The sequence below is a fragment of the Cricetulus griseus genome, chromosome 3 (genome assembly GCF_003668045.3).
Source record: "Cricetulus griseus strain 17A/GY chromosome 3, alternate assembly CriGri-PICRH-1.0, whole genome shotgun sequence".
Lineage (NCBI taxonomy): Eukaryota > Metazoa > Chordata > Mammalia > Rodentia > Cricetidae > Cricetulus > Cricetulus griseus.
The window spans coordinates 106,143,644-106,166,911 of NC_048596.1; the positions used below are offsets into that span (position 1 = coordinate 106,143,644).

The 23,268-nt window shown below is 41.0% G+C and overlaps 1 protein-coding gene across 1 annotated transcript in view; it reads right to left on the bottom strand.

Moving 5' to 3' along the window:
- Positions 1 to 23,268, bottom strand: part of LOC100753648 (lysosomal Pro-X carboxypeptidase-like) — a 42,616-nt gene that overhangs the window by 15,541 nt on the left and 3,807 nt on the right. Inside the window, exons 2-5 of the mRNA XM_035441355.1 lie at positions 23,147 to 23,248; positions 19,765 to 19,946; positions 9,923 to 10,080; positions 8,733 to 8,902 (exon numbers count right to left, since the gene is read on the bottom strand). Of these exons, the coding sequence (XP_035297246.1) occupies positions 8,733 to 8,902; positions 9,923 to 10,080; positions 19,765 to 19,946; positions 23,147 to 23,242 (606 nt within the window). The 5' untranslated portion in view covers positions 23,243 to 23,248. The remainder of the gene's footprint in view (positions 1 to 8,732; positions 8,903 to 9,922; positions 10,081 to 19,764; positions 19,947 to 23,146; positions 23,249 to 23,268) is intronic.

The following is a 23,268-nucleotide window of genomic DNA, read 5'->3' on the forward strand; positions in this document are numbered from 1 at the left end:
AGCATGTACACCTATACACCTATACATACATCACGCACGCATACACATGCAGATAGACAGACAGACAGACAGACAGACAGACAGACAGACAGACATAGATTTTAAAGGAAAAGATAACTATGAGGTCATAAATATACACTATGCCCAGGTTCAAGATGTTCATGAAGAAACAGAACTGAGCTAAACTGGAAGTACAAACTTGTTGCACCTAAGCCACAGGGAATGCCAGCTGCAGAAAAATTAAAAGTCAAAACAGAGATTTATTATTCTAAAAATTCTTTAATTATTTATGGGAAATTAACCATCAATGAGGAGACCTCGGAAATCTATGGGACCTCCTGCAGTAGTTCAGTACTTATCCCTAGCATAGGTGTGGACTTTGGGAGCCCATTCCACATAGAGGGATACTCCCTGAGCCAAGACACACGGGGGATGGGGGGGGGGGCTAGGCCCTATCCCAAAGGCTATGACAGACAGACTCTGATGACACCCTATGGAAGGCCTCACCCTCCCTGGAGAGCAGAAAGGATATGTGATAGGTGGTAGGGTTTTGGTTAGGAGGGGTGGTAGGGGAGGAGGGGAAGGAGTGGGAACTGGGAGTGACATGTAAAACGATCTTGTTTCTAATTCAAATTTTTAAAAAAAAGATGGAAAAATATAACTTTTATCAGAAAGCAACCCTAAGACATAACAGCAGTTAGAAACATACAAAACTATATGGAAGCTAAGAGCCAATCTTGGGATATACTGGGCTATCCATCACCAACTACCAAGGCCCACTCCTTTCTAAATCTGACACCCTCAGCAGACTCAGCTCTTTCCAAGGCCCGTACAGAACTACAGAGTAGATTCAGAGGAAAACATTCTGTTCGAGCAGTGTGGTGGAGGAGGCCAGCAGATGATGCAAGCAAGGCAAGAGAAAAGAGGGGCTGATGTACAAATACCTAAAACTCTTGGAAGGCACAGTGGTGAGTGAGGATGACTCACATGCTGGCAATAGAACCCCCCCCTTAGAGCGGGAACACTGGGCCTCTGTTGAGGAAAGAAAAGGAGTCCCCATGAATAGCATCTCTGCAAAGAGCAGTTATTGTCTCTGCAAAGACACAAGCATGGCTGGAAGCTGGCACCAGATAACAATACATGGGTTTCTGTAGCCCCAGAACATCATAGGCAGAGACATGGCTTCCACTGATAGAAATTCCATAACCTGATTAGTTGCAGTCCTGGATCCACTGCCCTTCTAACGGCAGGTCCTTCTGGGAAGGCAGGGTCCTGTTCTGACCACCAACCCTCCAGAAGGACACTCACCAATGTAAAACAATTCATAGAGGAGCAATGAGGCTGGGGAGCTGAGGAACAGATAAAGCCTTAAGGTTGGTCATTTGAAACATTGTGACCTTTTTTTGTTTGTTTGTTTCTGTTTTTCAAGACAGGGTTTCTCTGTGTAGTAGTCCTGGCTGTCCTGGAACTCAACTTGTAGACCAGGCTGGCCTTGAACTCACAGAGACCCACACCTGCCTCTGCTTCCAGAATGCTGCAACTAAAGGTGTGCACTACTACCACCACCACCACCACCTAGCACGTTGTGACCTTTTTTATTATTACAAATAAACTCGCCTATCCCTATGGCTAAATCTTTACCCTTAATGACTTCAAGATAATGTCTTACAGGAATTACTGGTTCAAAGAAGACAAACATTGCAATGCCTTTCCTAGATCCTGTCAAACTGCCTTTATATATAAGAAATGCAAATCTATAGTCTCCTTATATACTATTTAGTGGTTCAAAAGGCACTGCTGTAATAGGGGACACCCTCTGCACTAATTCATGACTACTCAAGGATACAGTGGTCCAAAGGGAGATAGCCACACACTTTTTAACCAGATGTGTAATGTACATTAAGTCCAAGGGAAACCATAGGAAACTGTCACATTTATAAGTCATATGTTAGCAACGTTGGTATGACCTCATATAATACTTCAACTTAACCCTGATAGTTTGTAAATATTAGCCAACTGACCAGGGCAAACACTTTCACTGTAATTTGTTTACTGAGGGGCTGTGATTTAATTAGAAAGCAGAAGAAAGCCCACAACAGCACAACAAACACTTCTCGAAGTCTTAGCACACAAATACTCCTGGCATCATCCTACTTATTTTATATGTTGTTTGTTTTGTTTGGAGTGTGTGTGTGTGTGTGTGTGTGTGTGTGTGTGTGTGTGTGTGTGTGTCTGTCTGTCTGTCTGTCTGTCTGTCTGTGTGAAAAAGAGTGTTTATATGTCTGAATTTGAGTGTGTGTGTATTTGTGTGTGCATGTGAGAGAGAGAGAGAGAGAGAGAGAGAGAGAGAGGGAGGGAGAAAGAGAGATTATATAGTTCACCAAGTTGCTCAAACTTGCAATCCTCTTGCTTCAGCCTTCCAAGCAGCTAGGATTACAAGCCTGTGTCACAAAGTCCAACTTTCACTTTTATCATTATAAACCCATTGAAGTAAGAAATCCACAGGCATCTGTTTAAGGAGTATCAAGTTATTTGTTAAGACATGAAAAGGGGAAAATAGATTCACCAGTACAGGACATGGTACCAGTTCCAGAGTCCGTTGAAAGTTGGGGACCCATCACAGCTTCTTCACTGCACCTTTACCCGGTCTTCACCACCCAAGAGAGTGTGACCCCCCTCCCTCCTTCCTTTTTAAGAGGTCACATGGGCCAGTGAGAGTGAATACCCACTACACTTCTCCCTATTTGTCTAAATAAGAAGGTTCTAAATCTAATACAAAACTATATACAATAAGAACAATTATCAAGTATTGCCCAGGAGAAAGGGTAATAACATAAACAAAAATGGAACGACAACCAACAAGAACACTGTCACATAAGAAACACAAACTAGGCTGGGCAGTGGTGGCCTATGCCTTTAATCCCAGCACTCAGGAGGCAGAGGCAGGTGGATGTCTGTGATTTCAAGGCCAGCTTAGTCTTCAGAGCGAGTGCCACTACAGGCTCAAAGCTACAGGGAAACCCTGTCTTGAAAAAAAAAAGAAAGAAAGAAAAGAAAAAGGAAAAAAGAAATGCATACTAAATGCCAGATAATAGGTAAGTAGCAAATTATAGAGATTACCCCAATAGCTGTAGCTGTCCTATTCTGAAGAATCTAAATCTAGTACCCGATATGCTTTTAAGATATGGGAGGATTGTAACTGTGACTATCTAGTCTTCAATCCCATCAAAGACCTGAGAAGGAGAATATTACCTGAGTAAGCAGGAAGTGCAAGCAAGTAACTTCCAAAAGATGCAAGAAATGACAGAAACAGCTGGCTACCTGAATAGTCACCCAAAGTCTCTCTGCAGTGTTGGGGCATCCAACTTTGGCTACAGTGTAGTGGGTATTCGCTGCGCCCATGACATTGGGCTATCTGGCCTGATAGAGGCAGCACTTCTTGCCTGACCACTTAAAAGGAAGGAAGGAGGGAGGGGGTCACTGTCTCTTGGGTAGTAAGGACCGGGGTAAAGGTACAGTGAAGCAGCTGTGATGAGTCCCCAACTTTCCATGGACTCAGAAACTGGATTTACCATGTCCTGTATTGGTGAGTCTATTTTCCCCTTTTCCTATCTTAATAAAATCCTTTATACCCCTTAAACAGATGCATGTGGATTTCTCACTACAAGCCACACCTTTTAATCGTTTGGTTGATGTATATGTTTTTGATTTATTTGCTTTTTTATAAAAAGTTAGAGTAAGTTTGTTGCCACATAAATTTGAACACACTTGCAATAGTTTAAAAGAAACTAAAATAGTAGATTAACAGGAGACTCAGGGCTAGCCACCTGAATCAAGTAGACTTAATTTACTTTCTGTTTCCTAGTACAAGTAAACACTCAAGAAACACTTAAAAAAAAAAAAACTAGGAGACTGGAAGGTGGCTCAGCAGTTAAGAGCACATGCTGCTCTTGCAGAGGACCTGGGTTTGGTTCCCAGCACCCACATGGTAGTTTCCCAACTGTCCATAACTCCAGTTCCTGAAGATCTGATGCCCTCCTCTGAACTTGTTGCATATCAGAACAGGAGACTTAGGGCTAGCCACCTGAATCAAATAGACTTAATTTACTTTCTGTTTCCTAGTACAAGTAAACACTCAAGAAACACTTAAAAAAAAAAAAAAACTAGGAGACTGGAAGGTGGCTCAGCAGTTAAGAGCACACGCTGCTCTTGCAGAGGACCTGGGTTTGGTTCCCAGCACCCACATGGTAGTTTCCCAACTGTCCATAACTACAGTTCCTGAAGATCTGATGCCCTCCTCTGAACTCGTTGCGTATCAGACACATACACACACTCAGGCAAAACACTCACACACATGAAAAATAAGTCTAAGAAAGAATTTCTTAAGAACATTGGAAGTCGATTTTAAAAATACTAGGTATTAAAAGTCCAGAAACAGTGTGGAAGCATAAGCCTTAGCACTAGGGAGGCTGGAACCAGAGGATTACCAGTTCCAGGCTAGCCTGGGCTATAAAGCCAGACTTCCCTGTGAAAGTAAAAGAGATGGAGAAAGTAGAACACTCATGTAACGGTAGTCTGATCAGATCTGCACTTCAATGTGGTCTGCCTTTCTTGTTAACACATAGGCGAAAAAGTGGGAATAACAGTTTGCTTAAAAGTGTTAGGTGCCCGTACCTAGGAAGCGAGGCACTAGAAATAAAAGAAGGGGGGTAGGGCAAAGACACAATTCTTAAAAAGGAAGATGAGCTTTTAAAAAAAGAAAGAAAAAAAATCAATCTTCTCTCCAGAGTATGGTCCCTCCATTAGAAGAAGGATTAAACTGATACATTCAGCTTTTAGACCAGATTTTCTTTCTCTAAGGCTTCAACACCCCCTCACACTGCCTCAGATAATCACATTAGTTTTGTCAGTAAAAGCTCTCTTTTCATAGAATGCATCTAAACCGCTTAAACCACCCAGAGAGGGTGCATACATTACCAAACACCAAGACAAACGGAAGAGATTTTCCCTTTTATGTCTTACTATTTCACTGTGTCTATCCCCATGCTCAGAAGACTAGGCTAAAAATGCTAAAATGTTTGATTGGCTATCAGCTGAAAGAATGACTACAAAATTTCACGAACTTCAGTCTTCTTTAAAAGTGCTTTTAAAGTTAAGAAGAGGCGCAGTGGTTTCTAATGTAGCCCCAACCGTCAAATGACAGAGGGTTTTCTATTTCCTTTTTCTCTTCCTCCCTGTGTTGTGCCGGCCAAGTCCATGATTATTTCTGCATGACTGTGGCGGCTTCTGTTACCAGTAAACAAAAGCAAATAGGGACAATGTGAAGAGACAAATTAGAGAGAATGATAGCTGAATTGACATGGAAAACGGCATTTAGTCACTGCCCAAGGATACTCCAGAGATGTACATGGTACCGACAGAATTGGAAATAGCCTGCTTTCTCTCACAACAGTTACCTAACCACACTAAGCCTGAGTTACAGAATCAGAAAGGGTCTCTGGTCTGTTGCTTGTCAGTCCTTTAAAGGGGAGGAAGTGCATCAGAGGGAGGAGTTCTGCCTAAATGGAATGATCCAAGTGAAAGAGCAGTCCCCAGCTGGGTAGTGTTCCAGGGATTAGAGAGCTGAGAGGACAGATAGGGTCAAAAAAGGAGAAAGAGAATGAGCAGAGAACAGACAGCAATCTCAAGCTCAGCTGAGGGGCGAGGTGCAGTGAAAACAGTGAAAAGGAATCTGTGAAAATTACAGAGCAGCCAACGGTGGGAAGACAAGCAACAGGCAACGGAGGCTCTCAGGCAGGAGAAGCAGGTTTGGGGGGTTTGGTTTTGTTTGTTTTCAGATTTTTTTTTTTTTTTAGAGGAAGGGGAGTCCAAAAAAGAAACAGAATCATGAATGTATTCTAAGCAATCAAGAATTTCTCAGTATCAGGCTACAAGTGTAGTTTCCTGGTAGAGTGCTTGCATAGCGTGCATGAAGCCCTGGATTCCAGTCCTCAAAACCCTTTCACAAAAAGAATTCCTTAATATGATCAAAAATAAATCCAAAGTAGAATTAGTTTGACAAGAAAATATTAAAGAGAATGTCAAGATCTCAGTTTAGAAAATAAAGTTAAAGGTGACTGTGGGCTAAAAAGAAAACTATTTTGTAAAATAAAATAAACTTCCAAATCATATACACATCATGCTTAAAGGGGATTGTGCTGAATCAAAGATAGAAAGACATCTGAAACATACTCCACTGGCCTCAGTTGATTATTTCAAGAGAGTGGAGGAACATTTGTTTACATTTAAGACTAAACAATAAAGCTCCATAAAAGCAATATTGAGAAAGCCTAGAAAACCTAGTCACACTGCTCTCTAATCTATGTCCTGATAAAAGCTGTTCACTGTGCTATATCCCTGTGCTTCTTGCTAGATTATGAGTTAGCAAACTAACCTATAGGCCAAATACAGCCAGATGCTACACTCGTAAACAAAGCATTACTGGCCATTCTCACTCATTTACAGATGGTCCATGGCAGCTTTCATGATTCAGCTGCAAAACCAACTGACAGAAAACCATGAGGCCCATCATACCTAAAATATAGTTCTTTATAGATGAAGTCTGGCCGTCCCTGATTAGCATAGTGTCTAACAACTCATTTGCTCTTCAGTGGGAATGATGATGGATGTGCAGTTATTACATTGGACACCAAGGGAATACAAAGAGGTACGCTTGATATTTAAATCCAAGTTTTCTTATGAGAGCCGTCAGCTATTTCTAATAACTTTGTATTCAGATGTAAAGGTACGCCTATAATCCCAGCACTTAGAAGTTGTGGCAAGAGGTCATGAGTTTGAGGCCAGACTGCACTACATTGATAGTTCTAGACCACCTTAAGCTACAAAATGAGCTTTGCCTCAAAATAATAATAGTTTGTCTCAAAATAATAACAATAACTTTGTGTTATCAACATCCAGTTTAATTCAATGTATGTTAGTTGCCAGCCTGTTATATATAAGATGTTTCCTTTATACATAAAGAGAAATAACCCTGAGAACAAGTGGAATTATTTTATTTTAATTATAATTTATAAGCAAGCTATAATTTTAGTAGTTCAGCGGGACACTTGAAGAGTCTTTGAAACTTGTTTCTCATGTAACTGATTAAACTTTCATTTCTAGTACCCATTCTAGTTGTGCAATATAACTTTCTTTTGCCTTTTAAAACTCTTATTCTTAAGGGATTACTTAAACAACATATACAATAAATTATGTGGACAGCACAAGAATCTTTAAAATATAAAAAGAACTTAAATTTATATAAATGTTTGCAGTGGTTTGAATATAACTGACCCCCACAAACTTATAAGAAGTGGCACTATTAGGATGTGTGGCTTTGCTGGAGTAGCTAAGGCCTTGTTGGAGGAAATATGTCACTGTGAGGGTGGGTTTTGAGGTCTAATATATGCCCAAGCCATGCCCAGTGTCTCAGTTCACTTCCTGTTCCCTTCTTATCAAGATGTAGAATTCTCAATTCATTCTTCAGCATTAAGTCTGCCTGCATGTTCCCATATCCTGTTGTAGAATATTGTTTTAAGATGTTTTACATTTGTTGATGGTGTATAATATTTGTTTAATGATGTGAAGATGTGTTGCATCTTTTGTGTTGCATTTGTTTAACTCTATGAAGTTGTGTTACTGTGTCTGTCTGAAATATCTGATTGGTCTAATAAAGAGCTGAATGGCCAATAGCAAGACAGGAGAAAGGATAGATTGGGCTGGCAGGCAGAGAGAATAAATATGATGAGAAATCTTGGAAGAAAGATCAAGGAACAAGAGAACAAGGAGAGGGAGACACTAGGGGCCAGCCACACAGCCACATAGGCAACTACGGACTAAGTGAAAGTAAGAATGTCTCACCATGATAATAATGGATTAAACTCTGAACTGTAAGCAAGCCACCCCAATTAAATGTTTTGCTTTATAAGAGTTTCTGTGGCCATGGTGTCTCTTCACAGCAATAGAAACCCTAACTGAGACAGTGTTCATGAACTTGTAGAAACTATAAATCAGTGTCTTTACACTTCTCAGGTCCATATTATTTGGATCTTACCATAAACATTGGTAACCATTGATATCTTGTTCTGAGGCAGACAGGCAAAGACAGGGCAACTTGAGGAGGAAGAGGGCCTTGTCCAGGATGCTGGTGGATAAGCAGCAGCATAGGGCCATGCCCTCCCATTATCATTTAGAAGTTACCTTTCCCACTCTGCTGCTCAACAAGCAATCACCCTCCATGACTTCCACTCTTCTGCTCAGCATAGAGATCACTGTTCATGGTGTGTAGCATTTAGAATATTTAACAGCTCACTGAATAATCTTAGCACTTGAATGAAGCAGTCATTTATCAAGGTTCTACCATGTGTTGCACACATTTAGGCATAATACATATATGACAAAATTGGATAGGCTACATATACAGAATACATCTCAGAGTTTGGTGATTATTCCATTAACAACAACCATTGGTCTTGCACAATATTAATGCATTTTATCTCCAATTCTCAGAAGAAGAATCTAAGACTAAGTAAGGTTGTCTAAAATGTCCGAAGTCACATAATCAGAAAATGGCTGAACTCAGAATTCCAGCCCAAAATTACTAGCACCATGGAGCCCCTACATCAACAGTATTTCTTCCTTTAATGAAAGTGACAAAGTAGTTTATCAATGAGGACAGTGTGTTGTCCTGTTACCTTGAGGGGCCAAGAAGGCAAAGGCTTTAAAAAGTTGGCTGGGTATGGGTAGTTCACCATGGCCAGGTTCACCCAGGTCTCAGAGATCCAGTCTTTCAGGCGTTGGACATCCTCAGAGTTTAGGGAGCTGCACAGGTGAAAGGCTTTGGTGAGCCATGGTAGACCACTGCCTGGAGACAGAATGACATCAGGTGAAAGGCACTGGTGAGCCATGGTAGACCACTGCCTAGAGACAGAATGACATCAGGTAAAAGGCACTAGTGAGCCATGGTAAACCACTGCCTAGAGACAGAATGACATTGCTAGTCAACGTAAGTCTTTGTAGATCTCTCACAAAAAATACGAATTCCTATGCCACTTCACCAAGAATTTTTGCAACATTCAACAAAATATAATCCAATAATTTAATATAATCCAATAATTCCATCACAGACAAATTGAACTTCATCATGAGACTTACCAAAATTAGTATTCTTTACTTCTCATTTTAATTTAAAATATTTTATATTTATTTAATTTGAAATAAATAAGAATACTATAGAACAATGTGAATGAATAAACAACCACATAAAACAAATAAATGCAGCTAACATAGAGCATTGAACAAAAGATAGCAGGCCAAAAAATCCCACATGTAAACATTTTACAATTCCAATTACTGAAAAATTCAAGAACAAGTAAGATCAAGCTAAGATGAAAACATGAGGCTAAAGATGGACTATGCAGATGTGCTGATGTGACTAAGAGTGCCATTGGATTTCTGAGAGCCTCATAATGTTCACTATTGATCTGGACAACATTTGCATCAAGAAATTCATCAGCCCATGAATTTTGATTTCTCTTGTTTTTAAGATTTATATTGTGCTTTAATAAAATGTGTGCTTTTTAAAAAGTGGAATTGGGGGCTAGAAAAATGGCTCAGCAGTTAAGAGCACTGACTGCTCTTATAGAAGACCAAGGTTCAATTCCCAGCACCTGTAGGGTGTCTCACAACAATCTGTAACTCCGATACCAGAGGATCATATGTCATCTACTGACCTCTATGGACATCAGGCACACACATAGTACACAGATATACACGCAGGCAGAGAACCCATATACATAAAATATTTTTTGACTAAGTGGAAGTATTGAACAAATGAAATTCAATTTTTAAAAAATGTAAATCCATTCTTTTAGGTAAAGCTTACCCGTATTTGAGAGTCGGTTAATGGCACCCCAAGACCTGAGGATGCTCTCTGAACATTTTTTACCACTTTTCCTAAAATCTTCAGTTACGATCTTCATAAACATGCCACAGGGAATCAACTCTTCAAACTGCCAGATAGGGGCAGAAGCTGCAAGAGCTCTGAATGATCAGAGAAATGATAGGGGAAAAGAAGAAAAGGTGACTCAGCTAAGTTTCAAAACAACAAGCTCAAGCCACACAAAATTCAGCCTGGAGAGGGGAGGTGGCATGAGATTCCTATCCCTAACTGGCAATGGACAGTTGTTAGCAGAGGGAGAGTCAGTGATCTTTAACAGTGTGACCAATGGTAAGTCAACCACACTCCAGTAGAAGGCCACATATCTAAGAGTATATGGGCAGCATAAATGGGACTTGATGGGTTTAAAGAGGAGGAAGAAGAGAAGGAAGAGAAAGAGGAGAAAACAAAGCTGTATAAGTCAGGAAAAAGAGATGAATCAGGAAGGAGTTGGAAGAGAAAGGTGAAAATGATGAAAATGCATTGTATAAAAGATTCAATAACAAACTAATAAGAACTAATAAAAACTTCAAAAAATCAAATAGAATAATTTTATAATTATTTTATATATTATTTATAATTTTAAAATAAATTAAAATGGAAACTGAGTCTTAACAAGATGATTAGCAAAATAGTTATTAATGAGATGGGATCCAGAAATATCTATACTACAGAATGGAACATGCTTTACCCAAAATAATGCTGTAAGTTTGTCTTGACCATTAAGAAGTCTGGTGGACTCCTACAATAAGGACATCTGTTCAACTATGTTCATCGCAGCATTATTTCTAATATGAACCTGGAAGCAACCTAGATGCCCCTCAACTGAAGAGTGGATAGAGAAAATGTGGTACATTTACACAGTGGAGTACTACTTAACGGGAAAAGAAAATACAATGGAATCTTGAAATTCACAGGCAAATGGATGACACTAGAAGAAACCATCCTGAGTGAGGTAACCCAGTCACAAAAAGACAAACATGGTATGTATTCACTCATATGTGGATATTCGACATGGAACAGGGGATTGCTAGTCTACAATCCCACCACCAGAGAGTCTGGGAAACAGGGAGGACCCTAAGAGAGGCATGCATGGTACCCTGGAGGAGGAGAATGGGACAGGATCTCCTGAGCAAATTAGGAGCATGGGGAGAGGGGAAAGGGATGAAGGAGAAAAGGAGGGAAGAGGAGGACATAGGGGAGCAGGAAGGTTGAGTGGGGGGGGAATAGAGGAGAGCAAGATAAGAAATATTATAGTAGAGGGAGCCATTATAGTTTTAAAGAGAAATCTGGCACTAGGGAGATTTCCAGAGATCTACAAGGATGACAGCCACTGGCAATCTAAGCAATAGTGGAGAGACTACCCTAAATGCCCTTCCGCTATAATGAGACTGATGACTACCTTATTTGCCATCCTAGAGCCTTCATCCAGTGGCTGATGGAAGCAGAGGCAGACACCCACAGCTAAACACTGAACTGAACTCCTCCAATCCAGTTGCACAGAGAAACAGGAGTGATAAGCAAAGGGGTCAAGACCTGGTTGGTAAAACGCACAGAAACAACTGACCTGAACAAGGGGGAACTCATGGACCTCTCAGACTGATGGCTGAGAGGCCAGCATGGGACTGATCCAGACCTCCAGAAAGTGGTGTCAATGAGGAGGCCTCAGCAATCTATGGGGCCTTGGCTAGTAGATCAGTATTTATCCCTGGCACAGGAATGGACTTTGGGAGACCATTCCACATGGAGGGATGCTCTCTCAGCCTGGACACATGGGGGAAGGCCTAGGCTCTGCCTGGGATAATATTACAGACTTTGGAGATGCCCCATGGAGGGCCTCAACCTCCCTGGGGAGCAGAGGGGGGATGGGATGGAGGCTTGGGGAAATTGGTTGGGGGCTGGGGAGGAGAGGAGGGAGAGGGAGCTGGGATTGACATGTGAAACAAGCTTGTTACTAATTTAAATAAAGCTGAGATCTCTGGGCTACTCCTGCCCCCATTCAGGGCGGAGGTGAGCTGCTTAGGCCCCTGTCTTGGGCCCAACTTCTGCCTGCCCACTCTGGGAACTCCCATCCTGGGATCTACAGGCAGGTCGAATCGGCCCCTGAGAACCAAGCAACCTAGAGTCTGCTGACATCTCTGTACTAGTCCCACTCCCACCCACCTGGAGAGCGAGTGCCTCAGACCCGCCTGCACCCACCTTGAGACCCATCAGAGTATTGGACCCTCTTGCAGCCACTGGAACAGAGACTTGGACCCATACACACCAGGAAAGGAGGAGACACCACCTGCACCCAATGGAAGAAGAGATGGGAAGACAACAATATAAGAACACATCCAACAACAGGAAAACCAATATGATGACACCAAAGTCTAGAGACTCTATGCCAGCAAGACGTGAACATCTCAACACAGATGAAGCAGAAGAGACCAACCTTAAAAACAACTTCATTCAGATGATAGAGACCCTAAGAGAGGAAATGAGAAAATCCTTCAGAGAAATGGAAGAAAAGACAAACCAAAAGATGCAAGAAATCCACAAATCTTTTTAAGAAAACCCAAGTAAATACAATCAAACCAGCTGAAGGAAACAATTCAGACAGTTCAAGACCAGAAAACTGAAATAAAGACAATAAAGAAAACACAAACTGAGGGAATGTTGGAAGTGCAAAAGATGAGTAAACAATCAGGAACCACAGATGCAAGCATAACCAACAGAATACAAGAGATGGAAGACAGATTCTCAGACACTGAAGATAAACTAGAGGAAATAAGTCCATCAAGCAAATAAAATCTTAAGTCCAACAAATCCTTAACACAAAGTATCCAAGAAATATGGGACACAGTGAAAAGACCAAACCTAAGGATAATAGGTATAGAAGAAGGTGAAGAAAACCAGCTCAAAGGTGCAGAAAACATATTCAACAAAATCATAGAAAAAAACTTTCCCAACCTAAAGAAAGACATGCCAATGAAAGTACAAGAAGCCTACACAACACCAAATAGAGTGAACCACAAAAGAAAGTCCCCTCATCACATAATAATTAAAACATCAAACACAGAGAATAAAGAAAGAATATCAAGAGCAGCAAAGGAAAAAGGCCAAGTAACATATAAAGGCAAACCTATCAGAATCACATGGGACTTCTCCATGGAAACCCTGAAAGCCAAAAGGATCTGGATAGATATTCTACCAACTCTAAGAGAACACGATGCCAGCCCAGACTACTATACCCAGCAAAGCTTTCAATCACTATAAATGGAGAAAACAAGATATTCCACGACAAAACCAGATTTAAACAATATGTAACCACTAATCCAGCCCTACAGAAAGTACTGGAAGGAAAACTACAACCTAAGGAAATAAACTACACTCACAAAAACATAGGCAATAGATAATCCCACTTTACCAAAACCCAAAAGAAAAATCAGGGTAAATCCACATACAATACCACTACAAACAACAAATCAAAAACAAACAAGAATAAGCACTCAATGGACCATAATTTCCCTCAATATTAGTGGTCTTAAGTCGCCTATAAAAAGACACAGGCTAACAGAGTGGACACTAAGACAGTATCCATCCTTCTGCTGCATACAAGAAACACACCTCAAATTCAAAGACAGACATTACCTCAGAGGAAAGGGTTGAGATAAGATATTCCAATCAAACTGGGATCATCATGTAATTCAATCTTGCTTGTAATTCAAATATATAATAAATTAAAAAACTAAAAAAAAAGATATTCCAATCAAATGGACCCAAGAAACAAGCTGGGGTAGCTATCCAAGTATCTAACAAAATAGACTTTAAACTAAAATCAATCAAAAGAGATGAAGAAGGTCATTTCATATTCATCACAGGAAAAATCCATCAGGAAGAAGTCTCAATTCTAAACATCTATGCCCCAAGTACAAAGGCACCAACACTGGTAAAAGAAACATTATTAAAACTTAAATCGCAAATAAGAACTCACACAGTTATAATGGAGGACTTCAACACCCCACTCTCACCACTGGACAAGACCACCAGACAGAAACTTAACAAAGAGACAAAGGAACTAACAGAAGTTATGACCCAATTGGGATTCACAGGCATCTATAGAATATTCCATCCAAACACAAAAGAATATACCTTCTTTTCAGCATCACATGGAACCTTCTCTAAAATCGACCACATACTTGGCAACACAGCAAACCTCAACAGATATAAAACAAATTGAAATAACCCCCTGTGTCTTATCAGACCACAATGTTAAAGTTAGAATTCAAAAACAACACAAATTGCATAAAACCAACCAACTCCTGGAAATTGAACAATGCACAAATGTACCATTCCTGGGTCAACAAAGAAATAAAGAAAGAAATTAAAGACTTCCTAGAAATCAATGAAAATGAAGACACAACATACCCAAACTCATGGGACACTTTGAAAGCAGTACTAAGAGGAAAGTTCATAGCTCTAAGTGCTCACATGAAGAAATTGGAGAACAGTCACACCAGAGAGTTGACATCACAAATGAAAGCTCTAAAAAAAAAATGGAAGCAAATTCACCCCAGAGGAGTAGAAGACAGGAAATAATCAAACTGAGGTCAGAAATCAATAAAGTCGAAACAAAGAAAACAATTCAAAGGATCAACGTAACAAAGAGTTGGTTCTTTGAGAAAATCAAGAAAATAGACAAACCTTTATCCAAACTAACCAAAAGGCAGAGAGAGAACATGCAAATTAACAAAATCAGAAATGATAAGGGAGACATAACAACAGACACTGAGGAAATCTAGAGAATCTTAAGGTCATACTTTGAAAACCTGTACTCCACAAAATTCAAAAATTTAAAGGAAATGGACAACTTTCTAGACAGATATCACTTACCAAAATTGAATCAAGAACAGATAACCAACTTAAACAGTCCTATAACCTCTAAGGAAATAGAAGCTGTCATCAAAACCCAGGGCCAGATGGTGTCAGTGCAGAATTCTACCACAAATTCAAAGAAGAGCTAATACCAATACTCCTCAAATTGTTCCACACAATAGAAGCAGAAGAGTCATTGCCAAACTCTTTTTACGATGCTACAATTACCTTGGTACCCAAGCCACACAAAGACACAACTAAGAAAGAGAACTACTGATCAATATCCCTCATGAACGTTGATGCAAAAATACTCAATAAAATACTGGCAAACTGAATCCAAGAAAATATCAGAGAAATCATCCACCATGATCAAGTAGGCTTCATCCCCGGGATGCAGGGTTGGTTCAACATTCGAAAATCTATCAATGTAATCCACCATATAAACCAACTGAAAAAGAAAAACCTCATGATCATCTCACTAGATGCTGGAAAAGCCTTTGACAAAATTCAACACCCCTTTCATGATAAAGGTCCTGGAGAGATCAGAGATAACAGGAACATACCTAAACATAATAAAAACAATATACAATAAACAAACATCAAACAAAATGGAGAGAAACTCAAAGTGTTCCCTCTAAAATCAGGAACAAGACAATGCTGCCCACTCTCCATATGTCTTCAGGATAGTACTTGAAGTCCTAGCTAGAGCAATAAGACAACAAAAGGAAATCAAGGGGATACAAATAGGAAAAGAAGAAGTCAAACTTGCACTATTTGTAGATGAGATGATAGTTTACATAAGTGACCTGAAAAACTCTACCAGGGAACTCCTACAGCTGATAAACACATTCAGCAAAGTGTCAGGATACAAAATTAACTCAAAAAAACAGTAGCCCTACTATATATGGATGACAAATGTGCTGAGAAAGAAATCAGAGAAATATCACCCTTTACAATCGCCACACATAACATAAAATACCTTGGGGTAACACTAACCAAACAAGTGAAAGACCTGTATCATAAGAATTTTGAGTCTTTAAAGAAAGAAATTAAAGAAGATACCAGAAAATGGAAGGCTCTCCCATGTTCTTGGATAGGTAGGATCAACATAGTAAAAATGGCAATCTTGCAAAAAGCAATCTACAGATTCAATGCAATCCCCATCAAAATCCCAGCACGATTCTACACAAACCTTGAAAAAACAATTTTCAACTTTACATGGAAAAACAAAATACCCAAGATAGCCAAAACAACCCTGTACAATAAAAGAACTTTCGGAGGCATCACCATCTCTGATTTCAAGCTCTATAATAGAGCTATAGTCCTGAAAACAACTTGGTATTAGCACAAAAATAGACAGGTAGACCAATGGAATAGAATTGAAAACCCTGATATTAACCCACACACCTATGAGCACCTGATCTTTGACAAAGAAGCTAAAGCTATGGCATGGAATAAAGAAAGCATCTTCAACAAATGGTGCTGGCATAACTGGACACTGGCATGTAGAAGACTGCAGATAGATCCATATCTATCACCATGCACAAAACTTAAGTCCAAATGGATCAAAGACCTCAATATAAATCCAGCCACACTGAACTTATTAGAAGAGAAAATAGGAAATACCCTTGAACAAATTGGTACAGGATACTGCTTCCTGAACATTACACCAGTAGCACAGACACTGAGATTGACAATTAATAAATGGGACCTCCTGAAACTGAGAAACTTCTGTAAGGCAACGGACACAGTCAACAAGACAAAATGCCAGCCCACAAATTGGGAAAAGATATTCACCAACCCCACATCTGTCAGAGGGCTGATTTCCAAAATATACAAAGAACTCAAGAAACTAGTCTCCAAAACACCAAATGATCCAAATAAAAAGTGGGGTACAGAACTAAATAGTCAATTCTCAATAGAGGAATCTAAAATGGCTGAAAGACACATAAGAAAGTGTTCAACATCCTTAGCCATCAGGGAAATGCAAATCAAAACAACTCTGAGATACCATCTTACTCCTGTCAGAATGGCCAAAATCAAAAGCACCAATGGCAGTTTATGCTGGAGAGGATGTGGAGAAAGGGGAACACTTCTCCACTGCTGGTGGGAGTGCCAATATGTACAGCCACTTCCTCAAAAAACTGGGAATCAGTCTACCACAAGATACAGCAATTCCACTCTTAGGCATATACCCAAAAAAAAAGCACATTCATAAAAAGGACATCTATTCAGCGATGTTCATAGCAGCACTGTTTGTAATAGCTAGAAACTGGAAGCAGCCTAGATGCTCCTCAACTGAGGAATGGATAGAGAAATTGTGGTACATTTACACAATGGAGTACTACTCAACGGGAGAAAAAAAAAAACAATGGAATCTTGAAATTTGCAGGAAAATGGATGGAACTAGAAGAAACCATTCTGAGCGAGGTAACCTAATCACAAAAAAGACAAACATGATATGTACTCACTCATATGTGAATTTTAGACATAGGGTAAAGGATTACCAGCTTACAATCCACACTACCAGAGAAGCTAGTAAACAAGGAGGACCCTAAGAGAGACATACATGGTCCCTGGAGAAGGGGAAAGGTCAAGATCTCCTGAGCAAATTGGGAGCACGGGAAGAGAGGAGAGGGAGCTAGGAGAATGAGAAGGAGAGAAGAGGAGGGGTGAGGAGGACATGAGGGAGCAGAAAGGTTGAGTCGGGGGAAGAATAGAAGAAAACAAGAATGGAGATACCATAATAGAGGGAGACATTTTAGGTCTACAGAGAAATCAGGCACTAGGGAAATGTCTGGAGATCTACAAAGATGGCACCAGCTAACAACCCAAGCAACATAGAAGAGACTACCTTAAATGCCCTCCCCTGATAATGAGATTGATGACTGACTTATATGCCACCCAATAGCCCTCATCCAGCAGCTGGTGGAAGTAGAAGCAGGCACCCACAACTAATCACTGAACTGAACTGGAATCCAGATGCAGAGAAGGACGAGTGAAGAGCACAGGGGTCCAGACCAGGCTGGTGAAAACCTCAGAAACAGCTGACCTGAACATTGGGGAACTCTTGATCCCAAGACTGATAGCTGGAATACCAACATGGGACTGATCCAGACCCCAGGAACATGGGTTTCAGTGAGGAAACCTCAGAAATCTACAGGACCTCCTGTAATAGTTCAATACTTATCCCTAGCATAAGAATGGACTTTGGGAGCCCATTCCACAAAGAGGGATACTCCCTGAGCCAAGACACACGGGGGTGGGCCTAGGCCGTATCCCAAAGGATACAATAGACTCTGATGACACCCTCTAGAAGGCCTAACCATCCAGGGGGAGCAGAAAGGATATGTGATAGGTAGGGTTTTAGTTGGGGGGGGGTGGTAGGGGAGCTCGGGAGGGAGAGGGAACTGGGATTGTCATGTAAAACAATCTTGTTTCTAATTCAAGTAAAAAAAATCTGCAAAAAAAAAAAAACACCAATGACAGTTTATGCTGTAGAGGATGTAGAGAAAGAGCAACACTTCTCCACTGCTGGTGGGAGTGCCAACTCATACAACCACTTTGGAAATCAGTATGGCGATTTCTCAGGAAAATGGGAATCAGTCTACCACAAAACTGATTCAATTCCACTCTTAGGCATATACCCAAAAGAAGCACATTCATACAACAAGGACATCTGTTCAACGATGTTCATCGCAGCATTATTTGTAATATCCAGAACCTGGAAGCAACCTAGATGCCCCTCAACTGAAGAATGGATAGAGAAAATGTGGTCCATTTACACAATGGAGTACTACTCAGCGGGGGTGGGGTGGGGTGGGGGAATGGAGTCTTGAAATTCACAGGCAAATGGATGGAACTAGAAGAAACCATTCAGAGTGAGGTAACCCAGTCACACAAAGACAAATATGGTATGTACTCACTCATACGTGGATTTTAGACATAGGGTAAAGGATTACCAGCCTACAATCCACACTACCAGAGAAGCTAGTAAACAAGGAGTACCCTAAGAGAGACATATGTGGTCCCCTGGAGAAGGGGAAAGGGACAAGATCTTCTGAGAAAATTGGGAACATGGAGGGAGGGGAGAGGGAGCTAGGAGAATGAGAAGGGGAGAAGAGGAGGGGTGAGGAGGACATGATGGGACAGGGAGGATGAGTTGGGGGAAGAACAGAAGAGAGGAAGATAAGAGATATCATAATAGAGGGAGACATTATAGGTTTAAAGAGAAATCAGGCACTAGGGAAATGTCTGGAGAACTACAAAGATGACACCAACTAACATATCTAAGCAACAGAGGAGAGGCTACCTTAAATGTCCTCCCCTGATAATGAGATAGATGACTGACTTTTATGCCATCCTATAGCCTTCATCCAGCAGCTGGAAGTAGAAACAGACACCCACAGATAAACCTTGAACACTGAACTGGAATCAAGTTGCAGAGGAAGAGTGATGAGCAAAGGGGTCCAGACCAGGCTGGTGAAACCCACAGAAACTGCTGACCTGAACAAAGGAGAACTCTTGGTCCCCAGACTGATAGCTGGGAAACCAGCGTGGAACTGATCCAGACCCCCTAAATGTGGGTGTCAGTGAGGAGACCTTGGAAATCTATGGGGCCCCTTGTAGTGGATCAGTACTTATCCCTAGCATAGGAATGGACTTTGGGAGCCCATCCCACATGGATAGATACTCCTTGAGCCTAGACACAAGGGGGTGGGCCTAGGCCCTATCCCAGAGGATGACAGACTCTGAAGACCCCCTATATAAGGCCTCACCCTCCCTGGGGAGCTGAAAGTGTATGGGATAGGTAGGGTGTTAGTTGGTAGTACAGGGAAGGAGGGGAGGCTGAGGAAACCAGGATTGACATGTAAAATAATCTTCTAATTCAAATAAAAAAAAGTGCTTGAATCCAGCATAAATGCACTTACCCAATTACTAAATGAGGATATTTCATCCTGAACCAAGCTGCAAGCACACCGCCATAAGATCCCCCAATGGCAATGACAGGTTGACTATCGGCTCCTGGGACAGTTCTTCTCAAATGTCTGATTAACTCTGCAAAATCAGCCAGAGCTTGTTCTGATGTCAGGAAATTCAAATGCTTGGAGTCCTGAGGGGTGGTAGGATGAACATAGCTATAAGTGTGGGCATAGTCTCAGCATAGGCACAACTTAGGTCCAAAACAGAACTTGAGTCATAAGCTTTTTTCCAAAAAGAATTTCTAGGACGGAGTCAAAATGCCCAAGCAAAGCACAGGGTGTTGTGATTTCTATAATTCACCTAGTGATTTATTTGTAGAACATAATAAATTTTGCATTAAATGTAATTTCTCTCTCACCTTCTCTCTCTTTGTGTCTCTATAAGGTTACTGAAAATGCAATACAAAAAGCAAGTGTCTCTAAACACAACTTTCCAGCAAGTTTAATTAAGGATTTTCACAACAGGAACTCTGCTGCCACAGTACAGATTTTGTCAAGAACTTTAAACAACTATTTGATGTGGCTTATAATTTTTATTTTATATTTGTAAGCCTCCTTCATTTTCTTTGTCACAAACAAAGAACAGTTGAGGTACATTTATAAAAACAATCAGCCTGTGGCTGAGTCGAAAGGCTGCACAGAAATTTCCCATGAGCACCAAGTGGGGATTGTCAAGCCATAGCTCTTGGTCTGCCTGCTTCCATGGCTGTGGTCTTGCCATCATATGCTCAGTGTCTCCTTGAATACACAACGTTGGCCTGGAGAAAGGACACAGACACCCCTTCAGGTAGCCTTCCCAAGCCAGAAACCTGAAGCTCAGGTCTTGTTTTGTGGGTGAATGTCAATGATCTTATTAGGTTTGAAGGATAACTTTGTTTCTGAAGTAAAACTAAAGTTGCAGAACTGTGCTGTGTCTGAGACACTTTTTAAAATTGCTACCAAGTGTCTGATCCTGAAAACATAACTCTCCTCCTTGCCTGGTGTTCACCAGTTCTACCACCACCTTCATACACACACACACACACACACACACACACACACACACACACACACACACACACACAGACATGCACACACACACACACACAGAGAGACATGCACACACACGCACGCACAAGCACACCTGAAAAAAGAAAAAGGAAACAGAAACAATTGCCAAACCCAAAGATCTGTTGGAAGCCAGGGAGAACAGAGGAAGTGTCCTGAAAGGACTTTCGAGATCTGTCAGACAAAGGCAGCAGAGGGGTGAGCTGGCAGCATAAGTGAGGGTCCGAGCTCCTCTGCTACGGAAGCCCCACAGTGATTTAGACAGTGAAGAATACTTGGGACACTGACAGACATGTGCCCCTCCCCTTCTCCAACCCCTTAACCCAGAATTGCACCTCAGTGGGCCCCATAGCTCCCTCAGCAGGACTGCTGGCCGTGGGGAAGTGAACTCACTCTGTTTCCTTGAATGAGCTTAAGTACTAACTTGTCATCTCCCTGGCAACGAAGCCCTGCCTTGGCCCTACCCTGAAAGTGTCACCATTTGAAACAACACAACTTGTAAGCTTGTTCTTCCAATAGAACAATTTCTCTGTCCAGGCCTGTCACATGTCCTGTCTGTGTTCTCCTTTCCAAATGTCATTTGCACTAGATGCTATTTGTTCAAGGCCTTGTTGAGGTTGTAAAAATAATAAAAACATGTAGCAATAAATGTGATGGAATATGAAATTAAGCCAAATATGCAGCTGTTATAATTTCATTTCAAGCCTTGATACATTTAAGATGTCCAAGATTTAATTGAAGATGAAGTAAATCCTGAAGACAACCAATAAAAGGATTTTGAGTCAAAATAAACTTTTTCCTCTTTACCAGAAAGATTATATATTTGCTACAACAACAACTGGAGTAAACTTAGCTTCTAATCACAGACAGCTATAAAACTGGAATGGAAAGAATCCATCTGAGGCATGGGGAGAAAAGCCCAGGCAAGACATTCTTCGTCAAGAAAAAGGAAACCCACTCAGCAAATTCCATGATGGTTTGGCTCTCTGTGTGGCTCCATTCCCCTCTCAATATAGAGTAGTTCTGAACTCAGAAATCTAACAGGGATTTAAGAAATACAACTAAATTTTTCAGACTTCTTCCTCTCAAAGATGCAGCCTACTTTCACTTTTTTATGCTTTCACTAGACCTAGTAACTTAATTCTAGTTGATAAAAAAAAATGTAATGATCCATGACTATGTGCAGGTCATCAGAAATCACTACTGCATTGAGAGAAGTTAGCTGCTATATCACAAACTCAAGCAGACACTTTGGGCAACGTAGGAGGAGAGGTGCTGAAGCCTCTCACCAGACATCCATACCAGTTTATTGCTCCTCTGATGAACCCCTGTGAGTAGAGTCCCAAGAGTGGTCAGTGCAAGAAGCAAGGTAGAACTAGACTGCTGTGGGATGATCTTTCTGTATGTTGTGAGTATGTATTGCTCCCATTGGTTAGTAATAAAAACTGTTTGGCCTATGGAAAAGCAGGATAAGGTTAGATGGAACAATCAAAGTGAGAGGCAGAGTTGGGGGAGACGCAAGCAAGCCACCCAAGGAACAAGATGCCCAGAGGACCAGTAAACCACAGACCAGATGGAAATAAATGAATAAATTAATTAATTAATTAATTAAATAAACAGAAATGGGCTAATTTAAATGTAAGAGTTAGTTAGTAATATGCCCGACCTATAAGCCAAACATTTTGTATTTAATATTAAGCCTCTGAGTGATTATTTAGAAGCAGCTGAGTGACAGGGTGGGACCTAGAAGCCTATGTTTACACTAGACTATGATGGAGAGTTGACAGCTGATAAAAGGTTGCTTGATAAAAGTTCAGAGAAGAGACCCTGAAGGTCAGGGTCACCAGAAGCATTCCAGACAACTATCAAGCCTCCCAGGCCAAGGGCCTTAAACCCTAGGATATGAACTGCTATACTAACTTCTCCCAAGAGTCAATGAACAATTCCAGTACCCAAGGTCTGCGTGAGTACTGTAACCCATGGGACTAAGAGTACCCAAAGCCAAAGCTGACCAGGGACTATCACTATAAAGGCTTCCACTTGCCACTGCATCTGCCTGACTGCTGCCATAACTAGCTATTCTTGGACAGTTGTGTTGGAAGGATGACTGCCTGTCAAGTATGAAGCCCTAGGCTCAACCCCAGAACCACATAAGACCAGACTTGCTGTTTGTTGCACACAAAATCTTAGTACATGAAGGTGAAGGCAGGACACACTTGAATACATGAGACCCTGCTCTATCCACCACCACCTCCCCAAAAAATTAAAACAAATCTGTACTTACCTTGAATGATTCCGCACCAAAGGGAAGGGACTCCCCATAATATCGATGTTCGGCAAACACCAGCAAAGCTTTCAGCTTCTCAGCCACATCCCACATGAACCCCTGGGAAGAGTGCAAATTCA